At 36.9% G+C, this 22,009-nt stretch overlaps 2 protein-coding genes across 2 annotated transcripts; one reads left to right on the top strand and one right to left on the bottom strand.

Annotated features, from left to right (window-relative positions):
• The first annotated feature begins 9,789 nt into the window (after positions 1 to 9,789).
• On the top strand, positions 9,790 to 13,206 carry LOC148854525 (COBRA-like protein 4). Its single transcript, XM_088982455.1, has 6 exons — positions 9,790 to 10,058; positions 10,153 to 10,232; positions 10,627 to 11,083; positions 11,203 to 11,350; positions 11,491 to 11,768; positions 12,314 to 13,206. Exons 1-6 carry the CDS (start codon positions 9,908 to 9,910, stop codon positions 12,595 to 12,597), a joined length of 1,398 nt encoding a protein of 465 aa, XP_088838581.1. The 5' UTR covers positions 9,790 to 9,907; the 3' UTR covers positions 12,598 to 13,206.
• A 512-nt stretch (positions 13,207 to 13,718) lies between these two features.
• Positions 13,719 to 18,770, bottom strand: LOC148854524 (protein COBRA-like). The gene is made up of 6 exons (XM_088982456.1): positions 18,417 to 18,770; positions 17,056 to 17,135; positions 16,074 to 16,530; positions 15,533 to 15,692; positions 15,077 to 15,351; positions 13,719 to 14,385 (listed from the first exon to the last, which is right to left on the bottom strand). The coding sequence occupies exons 1-6, from the start codon at positions 18,517 to 18,519 to the stop codon at positions 14,093 to 14,095; spliced, it is 1,368 nt and encodes a 455-aa protein (XP_088838582.1). The 5' UTR covers positions 18,520 to 18,770; the 3' UTR covers positions 13,719 to 14,092.
• Between the last annotated feature and the right edge of the window lie 3,239 nt (positions 18,771 to 22,009).

Below are 22,009 nucleotides of genomic sequence, written 5' to 3'. Positions count from 1 at the left end.
TCAAAATTGGACCGGATTGGATGGTTGAATCGGAAAAACCGGGAACCGATCACATGACTGATTCCATTTTTCTCCAAAATCGTTGATTTTGGTCAGTACATCGCTGAACCAGCTGATTAACCATTTGAACAGTTTTGACCATTTTTCAAATTTAAATTTTTTTTTTTATCAGAACGAACTGACCGTTTAAATCAAATGATTGGAGCGTTCAAACCGATAACCGGACCCCTAACTGGTTCAGTCACGGATTCATTTTTAAAAACCATGATTTAGTGTCTTAAAATGAGTAGACCAATGTTAAAGGCCATGATTATGCGGCCATTGTTATACTGAAATACAAATAGTTCTTCATGGAAGTTGATTTAGGGGGTGCTTTAATAAAAGGCAAACTAAAGGACCATTTTTTAACTTATCTGGGAAACATCTCTACTTTGAACTCGGCTAGTATCAATTAAAGTCCAATTCAAGCATTTGTTTCGGTTTTGTTTAGTTTATTCGATGACAATTCAATTTGTACTTTTGAGAGAATGGCCAGGCTAATTTCTATGTTCTATATAAATCTGTATTATCTTTTATTTTTTTATTAATTTTTAGAATTTTTTATTTGTAATTATTTTGTATTATTTTTAAGTAAAAAATATTTTTTTTAATTATTTTTGAATAAACTTGATTAAAGGTAAATTTGGTATTTAAATAAAATTAATGCATTGTGTCAATATTTTCTATTTAGAATCCTAATTGAAGGAAAATCTGCACTTTTTCTTTTTTCAAAACAATAAAGGGAAATTTTTGTTAAGGTCAAAACAATTAGGGAAGGTTCATAGGATTGTTAGAGAACCGAAGGAGATTTTAATAATTTTCCCTATTTTTAAATACAATTTGAATTGATTTTGAATTAATTAAACTATATTTAAGGTTAATAAATTTTTATGAATTTTTAAAAGTAGGGAGTTAATTAAACTGTATTTAATCCTTATTAAATTTAATTAATTATATTGAATTTTTATTTTTCAATGAAATTTAAGTTCATTAGTAAAAATTAAATTATAAAATCAATAATTGTATGATAATTTTGTATTACTTTTATATTAATTTTAATTGGATATTAGTTTTGATTTACCATATTAATTTTTATTATATTAATAAAATATTTTATCAATAATAATTATTTTTATCGTATTTTAGTCATTTAATAAATTATTTTTACTATGATTAATTTCTTTTGGCTATAGTTTTTATAATGTTTTTTTATCACTACTATAATTTTTATGATTCAACTCATCATTGATTGATATGTTTTCGAAAACCTACTGTTTTGTCGGTTGATTTGGTAAAAATTTATTCAACTTAGGTAGTTGAACCATTGGCCCATTTGATTGAGTCATTGGAGTGATTTTTTTTGTTGGGTGAAATATAAAAACTTGGAAAACCATACAATTATCTCCCTTTTGTTAAGCTTTTAGACAGAAAAAACGTTGACAAAGTATATTAATTTTTTAAATTATCAAATTTAACCTTTTTTTTTGTAGCTTTATTCATGTACATCGGATTCAGCACCTAGCACAGTCTTTTATTTTGCCTGATAACATGAAGCCCATCAACAAAACTGCATGCAAATGATCGATAACTGAAATGGTTTCCTTTGTTGTAAGGAAACCTTAGAACGATGATGTTCGAACAAGCAAAATCCTCTTCTATAATAATTGCATTTTTTTTTCCATGGAAGAAGGAAGTCAAATCTCTTTCCCAAGAAAAAGAAGACAACATCACAGACAACAAATAGGAATATAGAAATGGAAATTTTAGATCCTAAAAACATCAATTTTGGCAACAAAGGAATTTATTGTTGGTTCAGATTTGTCTTTCCGTTCTGTTGATGGATCAAATCACCGTTTTCTGTCCTTGTTTCTATGGATTCATTTTTCAAAATACTCCCCCGTTTCTGTGGATTTTAATTATTTTTTCGCAGTGAGGATTTATTTTAATGGATTTTATACTAGCTTTGAGATTTCAATCACACCCCAACCACCTGTGCTTTTGTGAAATGGTTTAGTTTCAATTTCCTTCCAACAATAATAGTTGTCTGTGCTCGTGCGTTGAGCCTGAGCCATCTCTTGTGTCTAGTTCCAATGGTCAACAGACTAGCTCTGCAATTGTTGGGCAGAGAAAATGGATGCGGATTCTATTGATTCACGGTGAATGGCCAAATAGGCAATAGAGTGGAGTACATGGTGCATTCCATGGTTTTCAAAATCGGACCGGATTGGACGGTCGGACCAGAAAAAGCGGGAACCGGTTAGGTTCTGTTTTTTCCCAAAACCAGAGATAATTAATGATTTAATGAGAAGAGATAATTAAAAGAATTAATGAGAATGAGGAGAGGGAGTTAATGGTGGGTTAATGAGATGAGATAAAAATTTTAAAGCTTATTGGCCATTTGAGTTATTTTATTCAATTTTAAAATGATAAATATTCAAAAAATTCAGAAAAAGATAAATACTTTTCAAAAACAATTAGAAAATAAAATATGATTCTAAACAAATAACTAGAAAACGGGGAAACTGCTAGCTTGGCACAATCCATTTTAATATATGGATATAGATTTGAAAAGGGGAAATTTGCAAAGTGTCCCACTTTGTCCAAGATGAACAATATTTCTTAGCACTGGCCCACCGGCCCACTTACGGTTTTAAAGGATGCCATATCACAATGCCACCGCTCCTCAATTAGCCAAGGCCCTTGCCCTGCGGCTACATGATTGTCCTCGGATCAACCACTTGTTGAGTTTCGGTTGGTCCATGTGGTGGTCTAACTTGGACGTGATTTACAAATAACAACCATGTCAAAGTTTCTATTCTATAGTTATTATAGTTATTGTTTGGCTGCTTCTCACTTTGGCTATAATCTAAGGGGATGTTTGGAATCGTGGTCATTTTTCAAAAAAATGGTGTTACGTTGGATCTACATAGGCGTTTGTTGAAACGCTTATTTACCTCATTGTTTGCTTCAGTTGATTATTAAAAAATAAAGACCCCACTGACCTATTTCCCCTAATGGTTGATTGATATATATCTTATGTGGTGCTTATCTACCAATACATACATGAAAAAGGGTAATGAAAATCATCTTACCAAACAGTATAGTATCCTACATGGCAAAAACGTTTTATTATTATTATTTTTTTTGGTAAAAAACAGGTCTTAAAAGCATAGACGTATTTTCTTGAAAATCAATCCCAAAAAACACCCACACTTCCAAACACTATATAAGTTGGAGACCATGACTCCTAACGGATGCATGACAGTGGCCTCCCAAGGATAACATCAACAATAACGACTTCATAGTATAAATGGCTCCTTTGCTCCTTTTTCACTAACCCCATCATTATGAATTTATTACCCACAAATTATTTCTACGTCCCTATCCATTGAAAACCACCGCCCCTGTAATGGAAATATCTCCCCATGAATTACAAGGGAAATATTCCCAATGCACAGCTGTGAATTAGAAAGTTGAAATATAAATTGTTTCCACCGAACACCACATCCCTCCTCTAGTATTATTCAGATTGTGAAGTGGAAAGTTGAGTTTTTTCTCTCGGGGTGTCATTATTGTGAAAAGCTGTACATACATATAGCATATAGTACCAATGATATACTAATATATATAGAGAGAGCATATATTAACAATAATATACAATATGGGGGTTTAATATATTTATGTTCTCTCATTCAGTTTTGCAGTGTAATGCATTTATGTGTTGAAAATGATGGTAAACAATGTAAAATATATTCCCACTATAATATCAATAAGGTATGATACTAGAAAAACTTATAATCAATGATAATCAATCAAGTGGTATTCATCAAATTTCAGGAGAGGGGGGGTGGTTGATTGGTCAAAACTATTTTGGTATCATACGTTTCCGACTTACTCTTTTTTTTTTTGCCTTTTCTCTGGAAGGTTGTCATGTAAAAAGCTCCCTCTTCACTTTTTCCCACTTCTCTCTAAACTTACCCTGACTTTTCAAAACTTCCACAGACACCCTATTAGAGAACTTTTGTTATCCAAAATATACCATCCATTGAGTCACCATTAGTCATGAACATTAACAGAAGTTTACCAAACTAAACCTGATCCTCTATTAAATAATTGTTTAAGAAAGAAATCAAGTAAAAACATAAGAAAGTTTTTCTTCATATATCCTATTCCAACTCAAAGGTCCCAAACCCATTTGGATGAAGAAATGGACCTAAAATCTCATATGGAGGGGTGGTATAATAAATTTCATCATTGCACATTTCATGACAAACTCTTAACGATGGATCATTAACAGGGGGTCTTGGGAGATTTTGAATAATGTGTAAATTTACAAGAAATGATAGAAAAAGGAGGGAGGAGAGGGACCTTTCTTGAAACTTCAATAATGAGTTGATGTAACTGGTTTTTTTAGGGCTAATCATTTCTAGCCCAGCCCAACCCACACATTTTTAGGCGTTGGCCTAGGTTTTGTGTTCAAGCCCTACAAGTCCCACCAGTAATATATTTATATATTTTATACACACACATTCACTTTACCATCTCAAAAGTCAAAACCCACATAGAAAGGACATGGCTAGCCTCCTACTTAGGAAAGGAGTCAAATAAATTTTAACTTGAACTAAAAATTACCCCGTTCTATTAATAACAAAGCAAATCTGGTCTATCTTCTTAGCTCAAACTCAAAGAAATGACCACATTCGCCTTCGATCCTGTTCTTTCATAAAATGGGATGTTAGTTAAAAATAAGATCCAATTTGATATCTTAATTAAATGAAAAATCCCAAAAGAAATTTACCACGTGAATAGTGGATCTCAACAAAATACATAGGTATAATGGCTTTGTATTGAACTCAACATATGATCTTGTTTCACTATTTGAGTAGACTTTTTTTTTCCTTTTAATTGAAGGCCTCATTGGCTTTTTGGTAAGTTATTTACCCCGGGTAAATGTATTTATTCGGATAAGTGTTTTCTAGGAAAGACTTATCTAGGTAAATGCATTTATCTATGTTCTTTTATTTCCCAGATAAATAAAGAAATGACAATTTTAGCCATAAAATTTTATTATTAAAGGGGGTATTTTTGTCCTATTCAAGTGTTAGTGATTTTCCCCCGGGTGGAAAAATTATTTATCCACCTAGGAGATGTGTATCACTTTATTCGGGTAAGCGATACACAGGAAAATAAACTTTCCCTATTGCCTACATATATCTGATAAAAGAACATGGATTTCCTTGTATTGAGTACAAGTGGCATAAAACAGTGTTACATGTCCAGTTGATTGGCTCATGCAAACTACCCATAAGAAGTGAGAGGTGGAAGAGAATACAGATGGGACAAAAATATATGAAGAGAAGAAAGATAGAGTGAGGGGAAATAAAAATAACTAGATTAGATCATAGTGGTCTACATGCAAGCCAAGGCAAGTATTGGCATCTATAGAGGGAGGCAAGAGTACTCTCGCCTCAATTATCCCAAGAACCTCCTTATCCTTGTATTTCTCACACATGCGGTTATTTAATTTTAAGTTAAATTATTAAAAATAAAAAATTCTTAAATTTTAATTGTTTATAATAAAATTCATCATTGCTCTCTCTAATAAGATCATTCTAAAATCTCTCTCTCTCTCTCTCTCCAACACTCAATATATGTAATCTTTCCCCCATAAAATCATAGTGCCTCAATCTCTTTTGGTTCTAGGGGCAACAAATAGATTGAATCAGGTTAACGACCAATGCAGGATGAACCCTAAATGTGGACCCTAAATTTATCTAACCAAGATTCTATTTAACTCCACTCATTTTATGGTTTTAGTTGCTAGTTATATAGGAAAGATAAAGAATTAATGATCATGATCCTGCTCCTAGGGATGCAAACAGAGGAATAAATATAGGTAAATCTAAATTCAATTTGTTTATATTCAAATTTGAATTGGAACTTATCCATTGAATTTATGTTAAATTTGAGTCTAATTTGGATTATAATTGCATATTGACTAGAATAAATAAACTAAACTAAAAATGATCAAAATATTATATTATTAATAAAATGAAATAAAAACTACTTGATATTGTATTTAATGAACAAATTGATTCTTTTTGCTACAAAAAATGAATTGGAAATTACTTGTATAAAACTTATACCTATGAAAATTTAGTAAAGATGTGAAGACTCTCCCCCCCCCCCCAAAAAAAAAAAGGATGAAGCCACCGAGAAGCATCGATCATTTGGGCTTGTTATGTTCCTCAAGGAGGATACCGCAATGGCAATGGACAATATAGACTATGCAGAGCTGTTCATCTATGATAATAGAACAGCATGATAGCGAAGAAACTTATAACCAATCAATTGATATTATAAAAATGATAATCAACCAGAAAAATCAAAGGGATTTGATTGATCAAAACTCTTCCTATATCATATATTTCCGGCATCATAGATTTTTCCTTATTATGATTAAGGAGTGAAGAGGCAGGCATTAACTAATACTAGATTATAGGAGGATGGGCAGCAATCAGGTGACATTGGCGTCTGATGCGCAGGTGGTCTTAATGAGGCAGGCATCAGCTATTATATATCCCCCCCCCCCCCCCCCCCTTGGAGCAATTCAGGAGGATATTCGTCGGCTTCTGAATGTTTTCCCCTCGACAAGTTTCTCTTTCATTCATCGACAAGGAAATTTAGTGGCCTACTCTTATACTAGGCCAAGTTGAGCGTGTATGTGGATCAAGTCATGAGTGCTGTTTAGCCCTTATCCTCACTGGTGTAACATAAGGACTGTTTGATTGGCAGGAATAGGGATCAAGAATTGGAATAGGAATGGGCTATTCCAATTTCAATTATTTGGTTGGTTGGATGGAATTAGAATCCCATTGTTATTTTTAGTGGAATGGCATTTTCCCATTTGAGGGAGTGGTCATTCCCTTTCCCTCCTTGGAACTGAAATCCCATTCCAACTTATTGTAATTCTCATTTCAACATCTGTTTGAACCAAACAGACAATGGAAATAGATCATTCTGATTCTGATTCCAAAATATTTTGATTCCAATTTCGATTCTAATTCTGACTGTAAACCAAGCAAACCCTTAAGTCCAGTTAGGTTGAAAATTTGTTAAATTGATAATGGGCTAGAATCCTAACCAAGCCTGCCAATATGGTTGATATTAGCATTATTAATCTTTATTCTTTAATCATCATCATTATATTATGTAAGCCTTTGTCCTAATTATATGAGTTCTTCCGTTCCAACAGCCTTTACAGCCTTGCGTTAGGAATGTCTCCATACTTATGTGTTTTATTTTATGTTGGATTTTAATGAGAGATTAAATCCAATGGGTTTGATTGATCAATTACATGAGAAATTGCACCTGCACACTTGATTGAAAAATCAGTTTTTCTCTTACAAAACCCAGTTTTGAACTTGTCCCACATTGGAAAATTATAAGTTTTGTTTTCAGTATTTCAATAGGATCTGATTTACATTCCTTAGAATTAGTAAAAGAGAGTATGAGGATTCGATACCGTGCAACGCGCGCATGCATGTGTACGGTGCAATGAGTCGCTTTAGAGGTGCACTTTGCTTGCACCCGCGTGGCTCGCGATGGGCGACTCTAGTCTTGGTGCGTTGATGACCGTTGATCACCATTGATGAAATCAACGGTCACGATTCGATCGAGTGTGATCGAGAGGCACAATTCAAAGTTAACAGTCACCAACTGTTAACTACTTTTTAAACAGTCGCAATGTTTGAAATTGTGACTGTTCAAGGTGCCTTCTCTAAACCAGCACCTACTTTTTCCTCATACCTCTTCACAAATTATTTAAGGAGCATGAATCAGACTCCAAATCACACAGTTTCAAAATTCTCTCTCTCTCTCTCTCTCTCTCTCTCTCTCTCTCTCTCTCTCTCTCTCTCTCCAGTCTGCTACAGTCTCACAGAAGGTTTCTTTGGAGACTCTTCAACTTTGCTGGTTGCAGATTCTCACCCAAGGCTCTGTTGTATCCTGAGAACGAATTTGCCTGTAACCCAACAGCAAACTCAATAAAACCGAGTGGGGGCAAATAACGTTCTAAAAACAGTGTTTTCAGACGCGCCTCAGAGCTTCTCCTCCAAAGTTACAATGACCCCATCTTCTCCAACATTTTATAGGAGATATTCCCAATGCAAGGTTGCAAGGGGCTGCTCAAAAGGTGTGAGCACCAACTTTCCCTATAGAAGCCAAACTCTGATTATATGGGTCAGCACCTAAGTAGCAGCGGTTTAAAAATGAAACCTAATATAAGCTGGCCAGATGGCAGGCGTGGTGGTTCAACCGGATGGTTCAATATCATCGGTGCACGTTTCACAAGACCGAATTCCAGAGTTGATGCACATACCCAAATGAAGATCTACTTAATGGATTATTCTATAGATGGATCATCACTCTCAAGTTGCACCAAGCCAGCATCCAAAATTCCAAATTAGGTCCAGCAGGTGGAAAATATGCCACATTTCGACTCTCATGGAATTGGAAAGTGTTGATGTTGCATCAATTGATGATGTGAATGCTGTGATTTTCATACTGAATTGGATCATCACCCATGATTTATATTTTATCACTCACTACTAGTAGCTTAAACTAGAATTAAATCAATAAACATTTAATTCTGTGGAACAATAACTTTGAACTTCCATGTGATTTAATTTGAATCATCAATGATTAAGGTCTGCATCATCCCACTAATTTAAAATTCAGAAGCAACTCAAGAGGTTTTATAGTCATAGTGTGACGACTTGTTAGTTAGACCATTCACATCTGTCGGTGGCAGTTAGACATGTTCCATTGATACCTATAACAAGGAACCAGAGTTCCCTGTGAATATTTTTCTTTTCTGAACAAAGGAAAAACCATACATATTGAGAGTTCTTTTTTCTCTTTATGGGAAAATTGACAAATATTGAGTTTACTGTCTTCTCATCAAAAACATAAAAAGTTTTCTTTTATTTTGTTTTATTGAGTGGGATTGGTAGAGACAGAGTGGTTCAATTTGCTTTTGAAGCATTTAGGTCTCTCTTGATGCAGTTGAGAGATCCTCATCAGAGGGGGAGTGACTACCTGCCCCAACTGCCCATTTACCCTCAAAACTCTTCCTTCTAGCTGAAAACTTTGGGATTGAAATGGCAAACCCATGAAAGAAAAGCTTAGTTATATTTTCAGGGAAGCTTCCCTTTATCTTAGCATGACTAAAATGCCCATATATTCTCATATATGTTCACAACACCCCTAAACTTGTAACAAAAAGCAATCTATCAAGTGGTGTGTGATTCTTACAAGTTACAGAAGCAAATTAAATACGTTTATAAGACCTTTCTTGATTGCCATTTGCCAGCAATGCCTCATCTTCCAGTCAGTAGTCTATTATTAAACCCCCGCTCCCAAAAAATAAAAAGTAAAAAAACAAACAGAATTCAAAGTAATATAAAAATAGAAGGGCAGTTTGGTCATTAAACTTCTCCCATTCCCAGACGACCGTTGGGCTGTTATGTTCAAATGTGTCAAAATTTACAGCACATGCCCTTCTCTTACCAACCAAATACGTTGCTTCAAGACTTGGGCATGGGAACTAAAATAAAAAGAGAGAAAAATAAAAGAAAACTATCACCAGTGCTTACCTACCAGTAGGTAAGCCATCTCTCTGGTCAATTCTTAGAGTTGAGTTCTTTCTTTCCTTTAAATATAGACAAACCCTTTTGACACTCTCCTCTCCTGGTAGGCTGGTACACAGTGTGCTTAAAAGCATCACCAGAGACCCTCTTGCTTCTGAGGTCCCATTGAACTTCAGGTTCAGGCCAATTTGTGATCAGAGAGAATTCAGAATTTCAGTATGGGATTCAACAAGCCCACAGGCCCATTTCATGAAAATGCTATGAGAATCAAAGCCAAAGATAGTTACAGGCAATGTCAAGGCCGCATTCTTGCCGAATTTAAATTTACAATATTATCTTTCTTCTTTGTCATGATCTTCTCTAATGCTGGTATGTTTTGGGCAGTGAAATTTGAAATTGACAATTTGATCTTGTTTTCCATCTGTTTATTTATCTTTCCTTCCCTTTTCTTTCTTGAATGTAGCTGCATACGATCCACTTGATCCAAATGGGAACATAACAATTAAATGGGATGTAATGTCTTGGACCCCAGATGGCTATGTGGTGAGTATCATTATCCATCACTACTTCCCTGTCCTGCCTTAGTAGTTTCATTGCCAGATCCAACCAGTTATAAAACCAACTTAGGTTAAAATATGGAATGCTTAATGCCTTCAAAATAGACTGTTGGAGCATTTTTTTTACTACACTTTTATAGTAATACTTAATTATTATTATTATTATTATTATTATTATTATTATTATTATTTGATTTGTGGATTTAATGTATAATGTATTCTTACATAATTATAGAGTGTTGAGGAAATTAAAAAATATATGTTTTTCTTACAAAGAAAAGGAATAAAGGAGAAAACAATCCAAAACACAGGTGAAATTGAGCATCAGAAGTTATTGATCAATATCATCAAGCTAATTCCATTTTGATTTTATTTTCCAGGCAGTGGTGACAATCAACAACTTCCAGTTGTACCGGCACATTATGAGCCCAGGCTGGACTTTGGGCTGGACTTGGGCGAAAAAAGAAGTCATATGGTCCATGGTGGGAGCCCAAACTACCGAGCAAGGAGACTGTTCCAAGTTCAAAGGAAATATTCCACATTGTTGCAAGAAGACTCCCACAGTGGTGGATTTGCTCCCTGGAGTCCCTTACAATCAACAATTTACTAATTGCTGCAAAGACGGTGTGGTGGCAGCTTGGGGACAAGACCCTGCAGCCTCAGTCTCAGCTTTCCAGGTGAGTGTTGGGCTCGCTGGTACCACAAACAAGACGGTAAAACTTCCCAAGAACTTCACTTTGTTAGGTCCAGGACCAGGTTACACTTGTGGCCCAGCAAAGATTGTGCCCTCCACAACCTTCCTCACCCCTGACCGCCGGCGAAAAACTCAGTCACTGAGTAAGTCCAAATTTGACGATCACCCTTCTCGTGTGACTAACAGACCTCTTGATTAGCTCCTAATTTTACTTTTGAGAACAGAAAATTCATCAAATGTCCACTTTGTTGTTGTTTGCCAGTGACATGGAATGTGACCTGCACTTATTCACAGTTTCTGGCGCGGAAGAACCCGAACTGTTGCGTCTCCTTCTCATCTTTCTACAATGACACCATCACTCCTTGTCCCTCCTGTGCCTGTGGTTGCCAGAACAAGAACAACTGTATCAAGTAATTCTCCAACTCTTACCTCCATAAATATAGACTGAGGAACAGAAACTTAGATGCTCACTATATGTGTGATCACAAGTCAGATCACCGTCTCCTTATCTCCCTGTGCTAACCTTGTACAATTGCGAGTGTTATTACAGAAGTGGTTCAAAGCTGCTAAGCGTGGTGGGAATCAATACACCAAAGAAAGACAACACACCACTGTTGCAATGCACTCACCACATGTGCCCGATTCGAGTGCACTGGCATGTGAAGCTCAACTACAAGGACTATTGGCGTGTCAAGGTTTCCATCACCAATTTTAACTACAGGATGAACTATACACTGTGGACACTTGTTGTTCAGCACCCAAATCTTGACAATGTTACCCAAGTTTTTAGTTTCGACTACAAGCCTCTCGTTCCTTATGAATCCATAAGTGAGTGCAAATAAACTCCAAACTATGTGTGATTACACCCTCATGCATGATGGCTGCTTATATATCCATGTTTGCACACATTCACTGCCTCTGGAAGGGTTCTCTATAGAAACACAATTTTTTTTTTTTTTATCTGATAGAAGAAAATGTCTTAGAGAAGTACAGGGTCCGTTCAGGTCGCAGTTGGAATTGAAATCCTTCCAAATTGGAATCGGAATGGTCCATTCAGACAGGAATGGGAATGGGAATGACAATCAGCAGGAGTGGGATTTCATTCCTAAAGGAGGGGCAGCGAATGGCCATTCCCTCAAATGGGTGAATGCCATTCCAGCAGAAATGGGAATGGGATTCCGGCTCCGCCCATTCTAATTCCAATTCCTGATCCCTATTCCCGTCAACCAAACGGGGCCTCAGTCATTTGTATTCTCATGCTTTACATTTGTACTAGTGTCAAAACTATGAATTTCTGTTGTTTTTGTGTCAAACTACTGAGCAATTAATGCAAAATTACTAATCGTTTGCTGTTGTTAATTGTGTACACACAGATGATACTGGCATGTTTTACGGCATGAAATTCTACAACGACCTACTAATGGAGGCCGGTCCATTTGGCAATGTCCAGTCAGAGGTTCTGCTTCAGAAAAACAAGGAGACGTTCACCCTGAAGCAAGGATGGGCATTTCCTCGGAAAGTCTACTTTAATGGTGACGAGTGCATGCTACCCCCACCAGATACATACCCATTCCTACCAAATTCTGCCCATGCGAATCCACTTGCATTCTCGACATTAATTGTTTCTATGCTCTTCCTCTTAATGACTGTCTGGTGATGGGTTTCCTAGAGAAATGAGTCAGTTCTCAGGAGTTTTGAAGGCATAGAAGTAGTTCAGTCTTGAATGAGTGGCCATCTTTGACACAACTGGAGGGACCGGTATATATACAAACAAAACATCAAATTCTATTCTTTTAAACTAAAATGGACGAGCTGGGTGTATCTCAGTTAAGTGAAACATTCTGTTAAGATATTCATTAAAAAAAAAAATTAAAACAAGCTCTTCTAAAAGAATGGTGCCCATACTGCATTGGTACGCAAGGGTTGTTTGTTTCAATGCACAAGGAGCAAAAAATTCTTCTACCAAAATAGTTTCAGTAGTTATTGTTGCCCATTTTATGGGGAAAACTGAAAACTTTTCCACCCCTCCTCGAAATTTATGTAAATGGAACCTAAACTGATCAATTTTTTTCAAGATACAATGAATAAGGACGGTATCTGGGTCTGTTTCTCTGTCTGGTAATGGTTGCTATCACTGTCCATTCGATCACCATGATTCGCAACTCGATGTAATATTATTTGATTCTCCTGTAGATGGAACCTAAACTGATCAATTTTTTTTCAAGATACAATGAATAAAGGACGGTATCTGGGTCTGTTTCTCTGTCTGGTAATGGTTGCTATCACTGTCCATTCGATCACCATGTTTCGCAACTCGATCTAATATTATATGATTCTCCTGTAACCAATTGACCACATTTTCTTTCTTGTTCCATGGTTTAGCTTTTAGATTGGAAGACTAATAAACCTCAGAGCAGTCTATTTTAATGCTGTGCCATGCCGATGCATTCAAGACAAGAGGTGATCACACAGCCAGTAGCTTACATCAATGAACTGATTACAGCATGTAAGAGTTGGGATCTGTTGCGCTTGTTTTGCGCTCAACTTGGGCAGACTGCATTCAAGGGCATGACAAGTAGAACAGACCCGGACTCTTAATGTAGTGGCCAAAATGTAGTCTTATATGCAACCCGACAGGGATTAGAGGTACCATATCTCGTGCAAAGAAGATTTTCTTTCTTCATCCTCCTGGAGATGTGCCGCCTTAAATTACAGTTCATTCCTTGAGTGGGATTTTCAAATGAAAAAATAAAATAAAATTTCATGGGCAGATAAAAATTTGCTTAACTCAAAGATCAAATCCATATATTATCTCTAATTTCACTGTGAGATGTCTTTATTACAATGGAGAAAATAACAATTTTAAGTGGAACCCTACAAATAAGATGGTTAATTATAAATTAACATAAAATACAACAGGTAAAATGTAAACAAAATGCCAGTAAATTGATTCAAACAGCCAATACATTACACAAAAAGATAAAATTTTTCACCAGGGATTGTTGTGCACCGGAATCCACTGACAATGCTGGAATCCAAGGCCCCAATGAAAGCAAGATCAAAAATTCCACCACAAGATTCTGGCAGTTTGATCCAGTTGTAAATATTATAAATGGCCCACAATTTGCAATTCTCCCCTGTATCGTTTTCACTTACGCCCAAGCAAACAAGAAGAGCAAAGATGCCAAGAAAGCCACAACTGGACCAAGGAAGGACACCATTGGTCTGGGACTAGCATTTGGCAACCATGGATATGCATCAGGTGGTGGCATGACACAGTTATCACCATTGAAATAGATCCGCCGAGGGAATGCCCATCCCTTTTCAAAAGTAAAAGTTGATTTATCCTTCCGGAAAAGTAACTCTGACTGGACATTCCCTAGGGGGCCAGCTTCCATGAGCAAATCATTGTAGAATTTAACCCCCCATAGCATTGCAGTATCATCTGCGAAACCAATTCCAGAATTTCAATAATTTTTCTGTTAATCTCAGTGCCTTAGCATGTTGAGAAAGGAGAGAAAAAAAAAAAGAAAACCATGTAAACCTTCCATATGGAAATGATTGCGATCTACACACTGCAATGCTTACTTATTGTTTCTTCAAAAAAAAAATGCTTACTTATTGCAGTGAAAAAACTAAAAACAAGGGAAATACTAACTTATTACAACGATAACCATTTTCTATATATTTAATTGGATCATCGACCAATTAATGACACCAGCAAGAGAAATGCTAGAAATATGGCCTGTTTCAGGCAGATTGCTTTAAAATCATGACTAAATCAAGCACCTCCTACCCATGTATTAAACAGATACTTGTCCGTATTTTTGATCAAGGGCTAGTTGCTTGTGACATGTTCTGTCACCAACCTGATAGGAGCCCCAAAAAAAAAGAAATTCACTTATCAATTTAGTTCAATTTGTTTGGACTTTTGTGGTGAAAATTTTTCTTTTTGAACAATTGTTTCAATTGTCCAGACCACCTTAATCCTTGCATTTGTTTTTTTTTTTTTGGGAATGCATTTACATATGTTAAATACCCAGTGTCATGATATGGAATCATTATCCACCTGTTTCTACAAGCCCAGTACAGTAAGAAGACAGGAGCATTATTTAATAACCAAAGAGACAACTTACTTAGGCCAGCATAAGGAGTTAATGACTTGTAATTGAAGCTGAAAATCTGCGTGAGATTATCGAAGTTTGGGTGTTGAACGACCAGGTTCCACTGTGTGTAGTTCATCCTGTAATTGAAATTAGTTATTGTGACCTTTACCCTCCAATACTCTTTATAGTTGAGCTTAACATGCCAGTGGACCCGGATAGGGCACATATGGTTGGTACACTGAACTAAAGGCGCGTAGCTATTTTTACCAGCTGAAAGAGCTGAAGCTAAATATGGGGAGTTTCCCCTGCATGCCAAATGAAGATAAGTGTAAGAAATACAAACACAATACACCATGTCCACACCAGAAAGAAATCATGTGGAGAAGGAATAATGAAGGTTTCTGAAAGAAAGAGAGAGAGAGAGAGAGAGAGAGAACAATACAGGTATTAAGTGTTGCAGGAAAAAAGATATATAACGAGACTTACTCCACACAACTCCCTGGCTGAGTTATGTTGTTTTGGCAGCCACAAGTGCATGTTGGACAGGGAACTATTGTATCATTATAGAATGAGGAGAGTGAAACACAGCAGGTCGGTGTCTTCTGAGACAGGAATTGAGAATATGTACAGGTAACATTCCATGTCACTGCAATAAGATAGCCATGTAAAGTGTAAGCTAATTTTCATCTCTCTTCTCTTCTCTTCTCTTTTGGTAAATGGTAACAACAAACAAGAGAACTTTAACTGGGCCATAGCATTAGTCCAGTTACAGGGAAAACAATGAACAGTATTTTGACCAATTTGTGACTAATAAAGTGGTATTCTTCAAGGTTTGTATGTTTCTCACTAGAGTTATTATATTTAACATTTAGATTTCTTGCATGATAGTTGTATTCTTGGCTAAAACCTAAAAGCACAAACATATGATGCTACTTTCTTTCCATACAAGACATGGAAGAGTCAAAAGACCATATTATGATCAGGTTACCAAAGAGAGAAACAAGTTCATCATTTAAAATTAACTTACTCATTGCTTGAGTCACCCTCCTTTGATCTGCTGTGACAAATTTAGTTGGTTTAACAATCTTTGCTGGTCCACATGTATATCCAGGTCCAGGTGCTTTCAGTGTGAAGTTCTTTGGAAGTTTAACAGTTTTGTTGGTGGTCCCTGCTGCACCAACACTAACCTGGAACGAGCTTGCTGCATTGGTTGGATCCTGAACCCACGAATTGATCACTCCTCCTTTGCAACAATTTGCAATCTGCTGGTTGTAGGGAGTTCCTGGCAATAAATCTACAACAGTTGGATCTTTCTTGCAGCAATGTGGGATATTCCCTTTGAATCTTGAACAATCCCCCTGCTCTGTGGTTTGGCTTCCCATCATGCTCCAAATCACCTCCTTCTTTGCCCACGTCCATCCCAGTGTCCATCCTGGTGCCTGAATGTGACGGTATTGCTGGAAGTTGTAGATTGTGACAACAGCCTGCCCAGTTCCAGACAGAAGATGGATGACAACTAGGATGATACAGGGGAAGTAAGCAGATAATCTTCCAAAACATGAAACAAGTTTTGACAGAAACAGTGAAGCACTAACTCTGCCTGGAAAGTGAAAGCAACTGAAAAAGAGTGTTTGTGCTGATAATAACATGAGCGAAAGTAACCTTATTAATAAAATAATACAGATTCTGTAAATATGGAACAGAAATGTAACAAACCATATCAACTAGATCTATATTATAATTCATGCTAAACGGGTAGTTCAGATTATGCTAATGCCAAAATCACTTAACAAGCCATATCAATGTTGAACCAGAAAGCAACCAGTGAACAGTAATATTATTTTCTGTAGTATGCAAGTATTGTAAAATATGACATGAGCTTTTTTTTTTTCTTTTGAAATGTTTTTATCATATCTCGGTTACTCATGCTGACACTCCAACTGCACAAACACACACACCCCAATAAGGGCCATATCTACTTTATGAAAATCCATGTGCTGCATACTTACAACATAGCCATCCGGAGTCCAGCTTATAACGTCCCATTTGATTGTAATATTCCCATTTGGATCAAGTGCATCATAGGCTTCTGAAACACAATCCAAAGTCTTAACTTAGACCCTTAATTGCCAAGAAAGCCAAAACACCAATATCTCATTTATTTTTTATTTTTGAGAGCTCTTTTTTTTTTCTTTTGTAGATAATAGACTTTCAATATTTACTTCTATTAAAAAAAAGAAGTCCAATATACACCAATATCAGGGCCTCATACAATCATTTAAAATTTGTATATCCTTTACACAACATAATAAGGTGTGAATATTTTTGTTTTTCTTTTCCTTCATGACAAAACACTTGCAATGTAAAAATAAAATTAAGAACATTACAAAAGCGCCTAAAATGAAAATATGGATTTGTGTGAAGGAGCTTTTTTGATGATATGCCACAAGTTAAGTTTGGGTTTTTAAGTGGATTAGTTCCAGTCTGGTGATCCATAATTGGGCAAAACCTGCGCTGGCCCTAGTCCAGAAACATCGTTCTCAGGAGAGATTTGCTAAATGTAAACCTTTGAACATAAAAATTCCCAGGTCAGACTGGCAACACAAGTAGATTAAGAAAACTGGTTTATTAGCATAATGGTAAAAAGTGATCACGATCCAAAATCAGAGACAAGAGCAATAGAGGGTAATATTAGAATACTAGTGAATATTTCCTCTCTTTCTTTTCCCATTCTCTATTAGATCCGTACTCGCTAAATCCATGAAGAAAGAGCTAAGCTTTGGTTTTCAGCGAAAACCAATTGACACGGGAAAGAGCAGATGGTCTTGGGTATTAAACTATTGAGCACAAGCTCTAAAGGGAAATGCAAAATATAGAAGTTGTTATATTTCCTTCTATTAAGAAAAATCAAATGCTACACCAACCACCCCTCTTGTATTTATGATCTTCAATTATAAAATGAACCAAATTTAATCAACTGAAACAGAGATGCAACTATACTTCTCATAATCTATCGTACTCTCACAATCCATCTTGGGAAAGAACTCTAAATCTAAAAAACGAAGAATAAATCTGTAGATTTCAACAAAAACTAAATAATGCCCACAAGAAGATAAAAAAAGCATACTTTTAGAAAAACAGAAAAGAGACCATCTCGTCAATTTTTCTATTTTCAGAAACCCAAGGGTCAAATGTCTCAGATTTCACACAATGTGCACTCATCAGTTAACCACAACCAAAATTCTAAATCCACGAAAAAAAAATAACATAACCAATCGAAACCCATGAACATAAGCGAAAAAGAAATCCAGAAAGGAGAAATTTGACATTAAGCAAGGGAAGAGAAATGGAAGTGATTTTGAATGTGAACCTGTTGATGTGAAACTGATGCAGGAAAGCAAAAACATGAACAAAATAGTGCAGCTGGTAAGCTTGGAGATAGATCTGCTCGTGGATGAGCAGATAAGCTCCATTTCTGTTGCAGATTTCTCTTGTTTCTCTTCTGTGTAAGTTCAAGATCTGCAACAGTAACAGAGAAGTGGGAGGAGCTCAGACACAGAGAGAGAGATGAGAGAACAGAGAAGAAGCAGGTTGTCGCTGGGCTTTTCTTCACATGACAGGGTGAAGCGAAGAGCTTAAGATCTAAGTGGACTTTGAGTCACTGTAATTACTGCAAGCTTTTCCATTAAATTCCACTTAAGTTCCTAACAATTTTTTGTTAATCGGCATTCTGCCCATACCATTGAATATATTTACATACGTGCCACTATTTACTATTACGAAATTACACACATGCCCTCCCTTTTGGAGGAACTGATGTGATCTTCCCCGTTCATTGATTACTTGCATCTTGTCCTCTTCTACATTCTTATCAAAGAGTTGTTGGAGTCGTGGGCCCCTTTCCAGCTTCACGGTACAGGTCACAGCACAGCCAAGCGCCAGCGTTAAGTTGATTGCTACCGCTACGCACGCGTGGCCACGACTCACACAGCCCATGCCACCTCGTGTACAATATCCAAGTTCAAGTCATACGTGGCTGGGCCGTACCAAAACATACGGCATGCAGTTTTAACCCAGCGCGTAAGGCTGGCATCCGAGTTCCCTCCGTAAAACAGCACCGAGATGATGATTGAAATATGGAAGGTTGGAAACACGCAGTTGAACATGAACCAACCGAGATCCATATCACGTCGGGTTTAATAGTTATTAGTCAAAACAACCCACAAACCGAGTCCGGATCTGGTAGGCACATTCCGTTAGCATGCTGAATAAGCATACAATCACTGTTTGGCACCTGTCTCATTTCAATCCATCTGTGTGATATGTCAAACACATTTGCAGGACAGGTGTCATATGTTGAATGTGTAACACCACACCCGGATTCGCTGAAACGGGAATATAGGTGGGTCAGCAGAGCAGGTTACCGGATCAAGAACCGCTAACCCGCTAAACAGGTCTGTCGACTACTGTCGGCAGCTTGCTATTTACTAACGGACTATTCAATTGTCTGTGTCCCTAAAACAAGCTTCTTAATTCTTAAATTTGGAAAAGCACAAAAAGTAAAAAAGCCCATTTAAGTTTAAGTTTACCCATTCCACAAGTTTGCTGTTTGCAGGCGCTGGGCCGGTGGGTCCTTCAATCAAAGAAAGTTTTGGGTATTGACTGTTTTGAGGGGTATATTTCGAGTTTCAGGAAATGAACAAGGGCAATTTAGTGATACTAATGTCAAATGATTCATTGACTGTTAAGATTCTGCATCCAATGAAATAACGTGGCGTTGGCGTGCCGACAGTAATTGGGCTCCTCCGTGGGCCTCCGTTTCTTATTCCATCCATGTGTCGGTGGAGAGAGACTGTTCTCATTTTTAACGTCTCTCCTTGTCGTCGTTTGCTTGCAAATTTTGTTTCAAATTAAAAAAAAAAAAAAGAAAGCAGGAGAAGAACTTTCTAAACTCCCCAACCCAACATGCATCCGGGCCCATTAGCACTTTGTAGGCCACAAGTCCACAACTAAGAACCACGCATAACCATCTGATCATACGATGGAGACGAACCATTCCTAAAACTGGAAGGGGGCCACAAAAATCGACGTCTCCCTCCAAAGCCCAAGCCCAAGGGACGTGGCCATGTGAACAGTTTAACCCAAAACCAAAGAGTCTATTTCTCCCCCAACTACTGTTTTTAAACATCATCGGTTTGTGAAAACGTCAACTCTGTTTTTTAAACGTTGTGACGAAAGAGGAAGGTCCAACTTTTTGCCTGTTCTTTATTTGGGACTTGTTTGCAATTGCAATTGCAATTTTAATGCAGTTTCGCCCTTCTCAATCGCTTTCTTTACTTTGGCCTTCTCTGTTTTCTCTTCCTGGTCACACTTCTTCGCTTGCCTAACCAACGATTTCGATGAGAGCTTCAACTGGAATATCTGCTCCATTAGCTTCTCCTTCCCCATTCTAGAAAACCCAGATCAGGAACTCTAATCCTAGTATCAGTATGCTGACAAAGAAGAGGAATTGGTTCTTCCGTTCTCATCGGTTTTGGTTTGATGAAATATTGAGGATTGTTGAGTGGTTTTAGAACCATAGAAAATTTCAGAGAGGGAACTTCAAAAACTAGCCGTTGGAAACTCTTAACGTCTCGTAGGGAATTTTAGGCATTTTTATGAACTTCCAAAAAAGCCATTCTATATTTTCTCCGTGAGCTTCGGTTACAAACTTACAACGAATTGAAGAAAGCTTAAGCTCAGCGCGCGAGAGAGAATCAGAGTCCAGAGACAATGTGTGCAAGAGACACAGAGTGTGTCAAAAAGCAAATACAAAACCCCTGAAAAACCCTCTTCAACTGATGCGACCCTTCTCTCCTGTGTTGGAATTTCTTGGTTCATTTTTCTCTTTCCTCTATCTATCCTGTCCTCTTCTCTCCCTTTTGTTTCTTTTTTTGGATAAATTACAAAGGAATGCTGTTCGTGTATCGTGAGGATGAACAGTTTTTCTCCGAATAGTCATTATAAGGGTATTATGGGGATTAAAATTTATTATAACGGCGGACTTTAATGAAAGAATAACAGAAGGGGGTCTTTGTCGGTTTTCGTTGCAAAATAAAACATAATAATATAGGGGGTTTTTGTCACAGGCCCCATAATATAGGGGTCTTTATAATTTACCCTTTTCTTTTGGTAATAAGATAACTGCGGTTTAGTACCCTTGCATTTTTGCTAATAGCACTATCCCCTGAACTTTCTGACATCGTTGCATCTACACCCTTCATTATCTCGAACTGACGGAAGCAGTGAAATTACTGAACTACCCATTATTGACCGTTTGAATGAATGGTAACTTGGCTTCCCGAATCGCCCTCCCTACGATGGGCACCGTTAGGAATACGTTTGAAGTTCGACCTTCTGTTCTAGAGGGAAAACCACCAGTGTCTTGCAACTTGCTGAAACTTTTAACCTCCAACTAAAACCCATTGACTATATGTAACCTGCAGCTAAAAGCATAAATCTGCAACTTGCAGTTGGGCTTTCTGTTATCCATATACTGCTAAAAGCATAGATCTGAAACCTGTAGCCTGTATGTAACTAAAACCCATTGATCATAGATCCTATGTAACCTGAAACGCATTCTTTGTTTCTATACCTAAGATAGGAAGAAGAAGACAATTGCTTCAACATAATGCCGCTATACGTCTCTAACTCCCTATTTGAAGAAGGCTCCACAGCCTATGTTTGAGGGGGGGTGTTCAGTTGAAAGTTCAAGCAGAAATACAAATGACGGTGTGAAATGAAGAGGGGGTTTGTTCGATTCAAGCAGGATATAAATAATTCTTTTCAGGAGTATCATGGTTAGTGTAAAATCTAATGTTATCCAAGAACAATCTTGACATTTAAAAATGTTTTGAGATGATGACATCACCAATTTCAGTAACATTCTAACATCAAGAAATAGGAAGGGGTGTAAATGCGATG

Source organism: Nelumbo lutea, chromosome 4 (genome assembly GCF_056320005.1).
Source record: "Nelumbo lutea isolate HS-2025 chromosome 4, American lotus-T2T, whole genome shotgun sequence".
Lineage (NCBI taxonomy): Eukaryota > Viridiplantae > Streptophyta > Magnoliopsida > Proteales > Nelumbonaceae > Nelumbo > Nelumbo lutea.
Note: the sequence above shows the minus strand (reverse complement) of the source record. Positions and strands in the feature narration are given on the sequence as shown.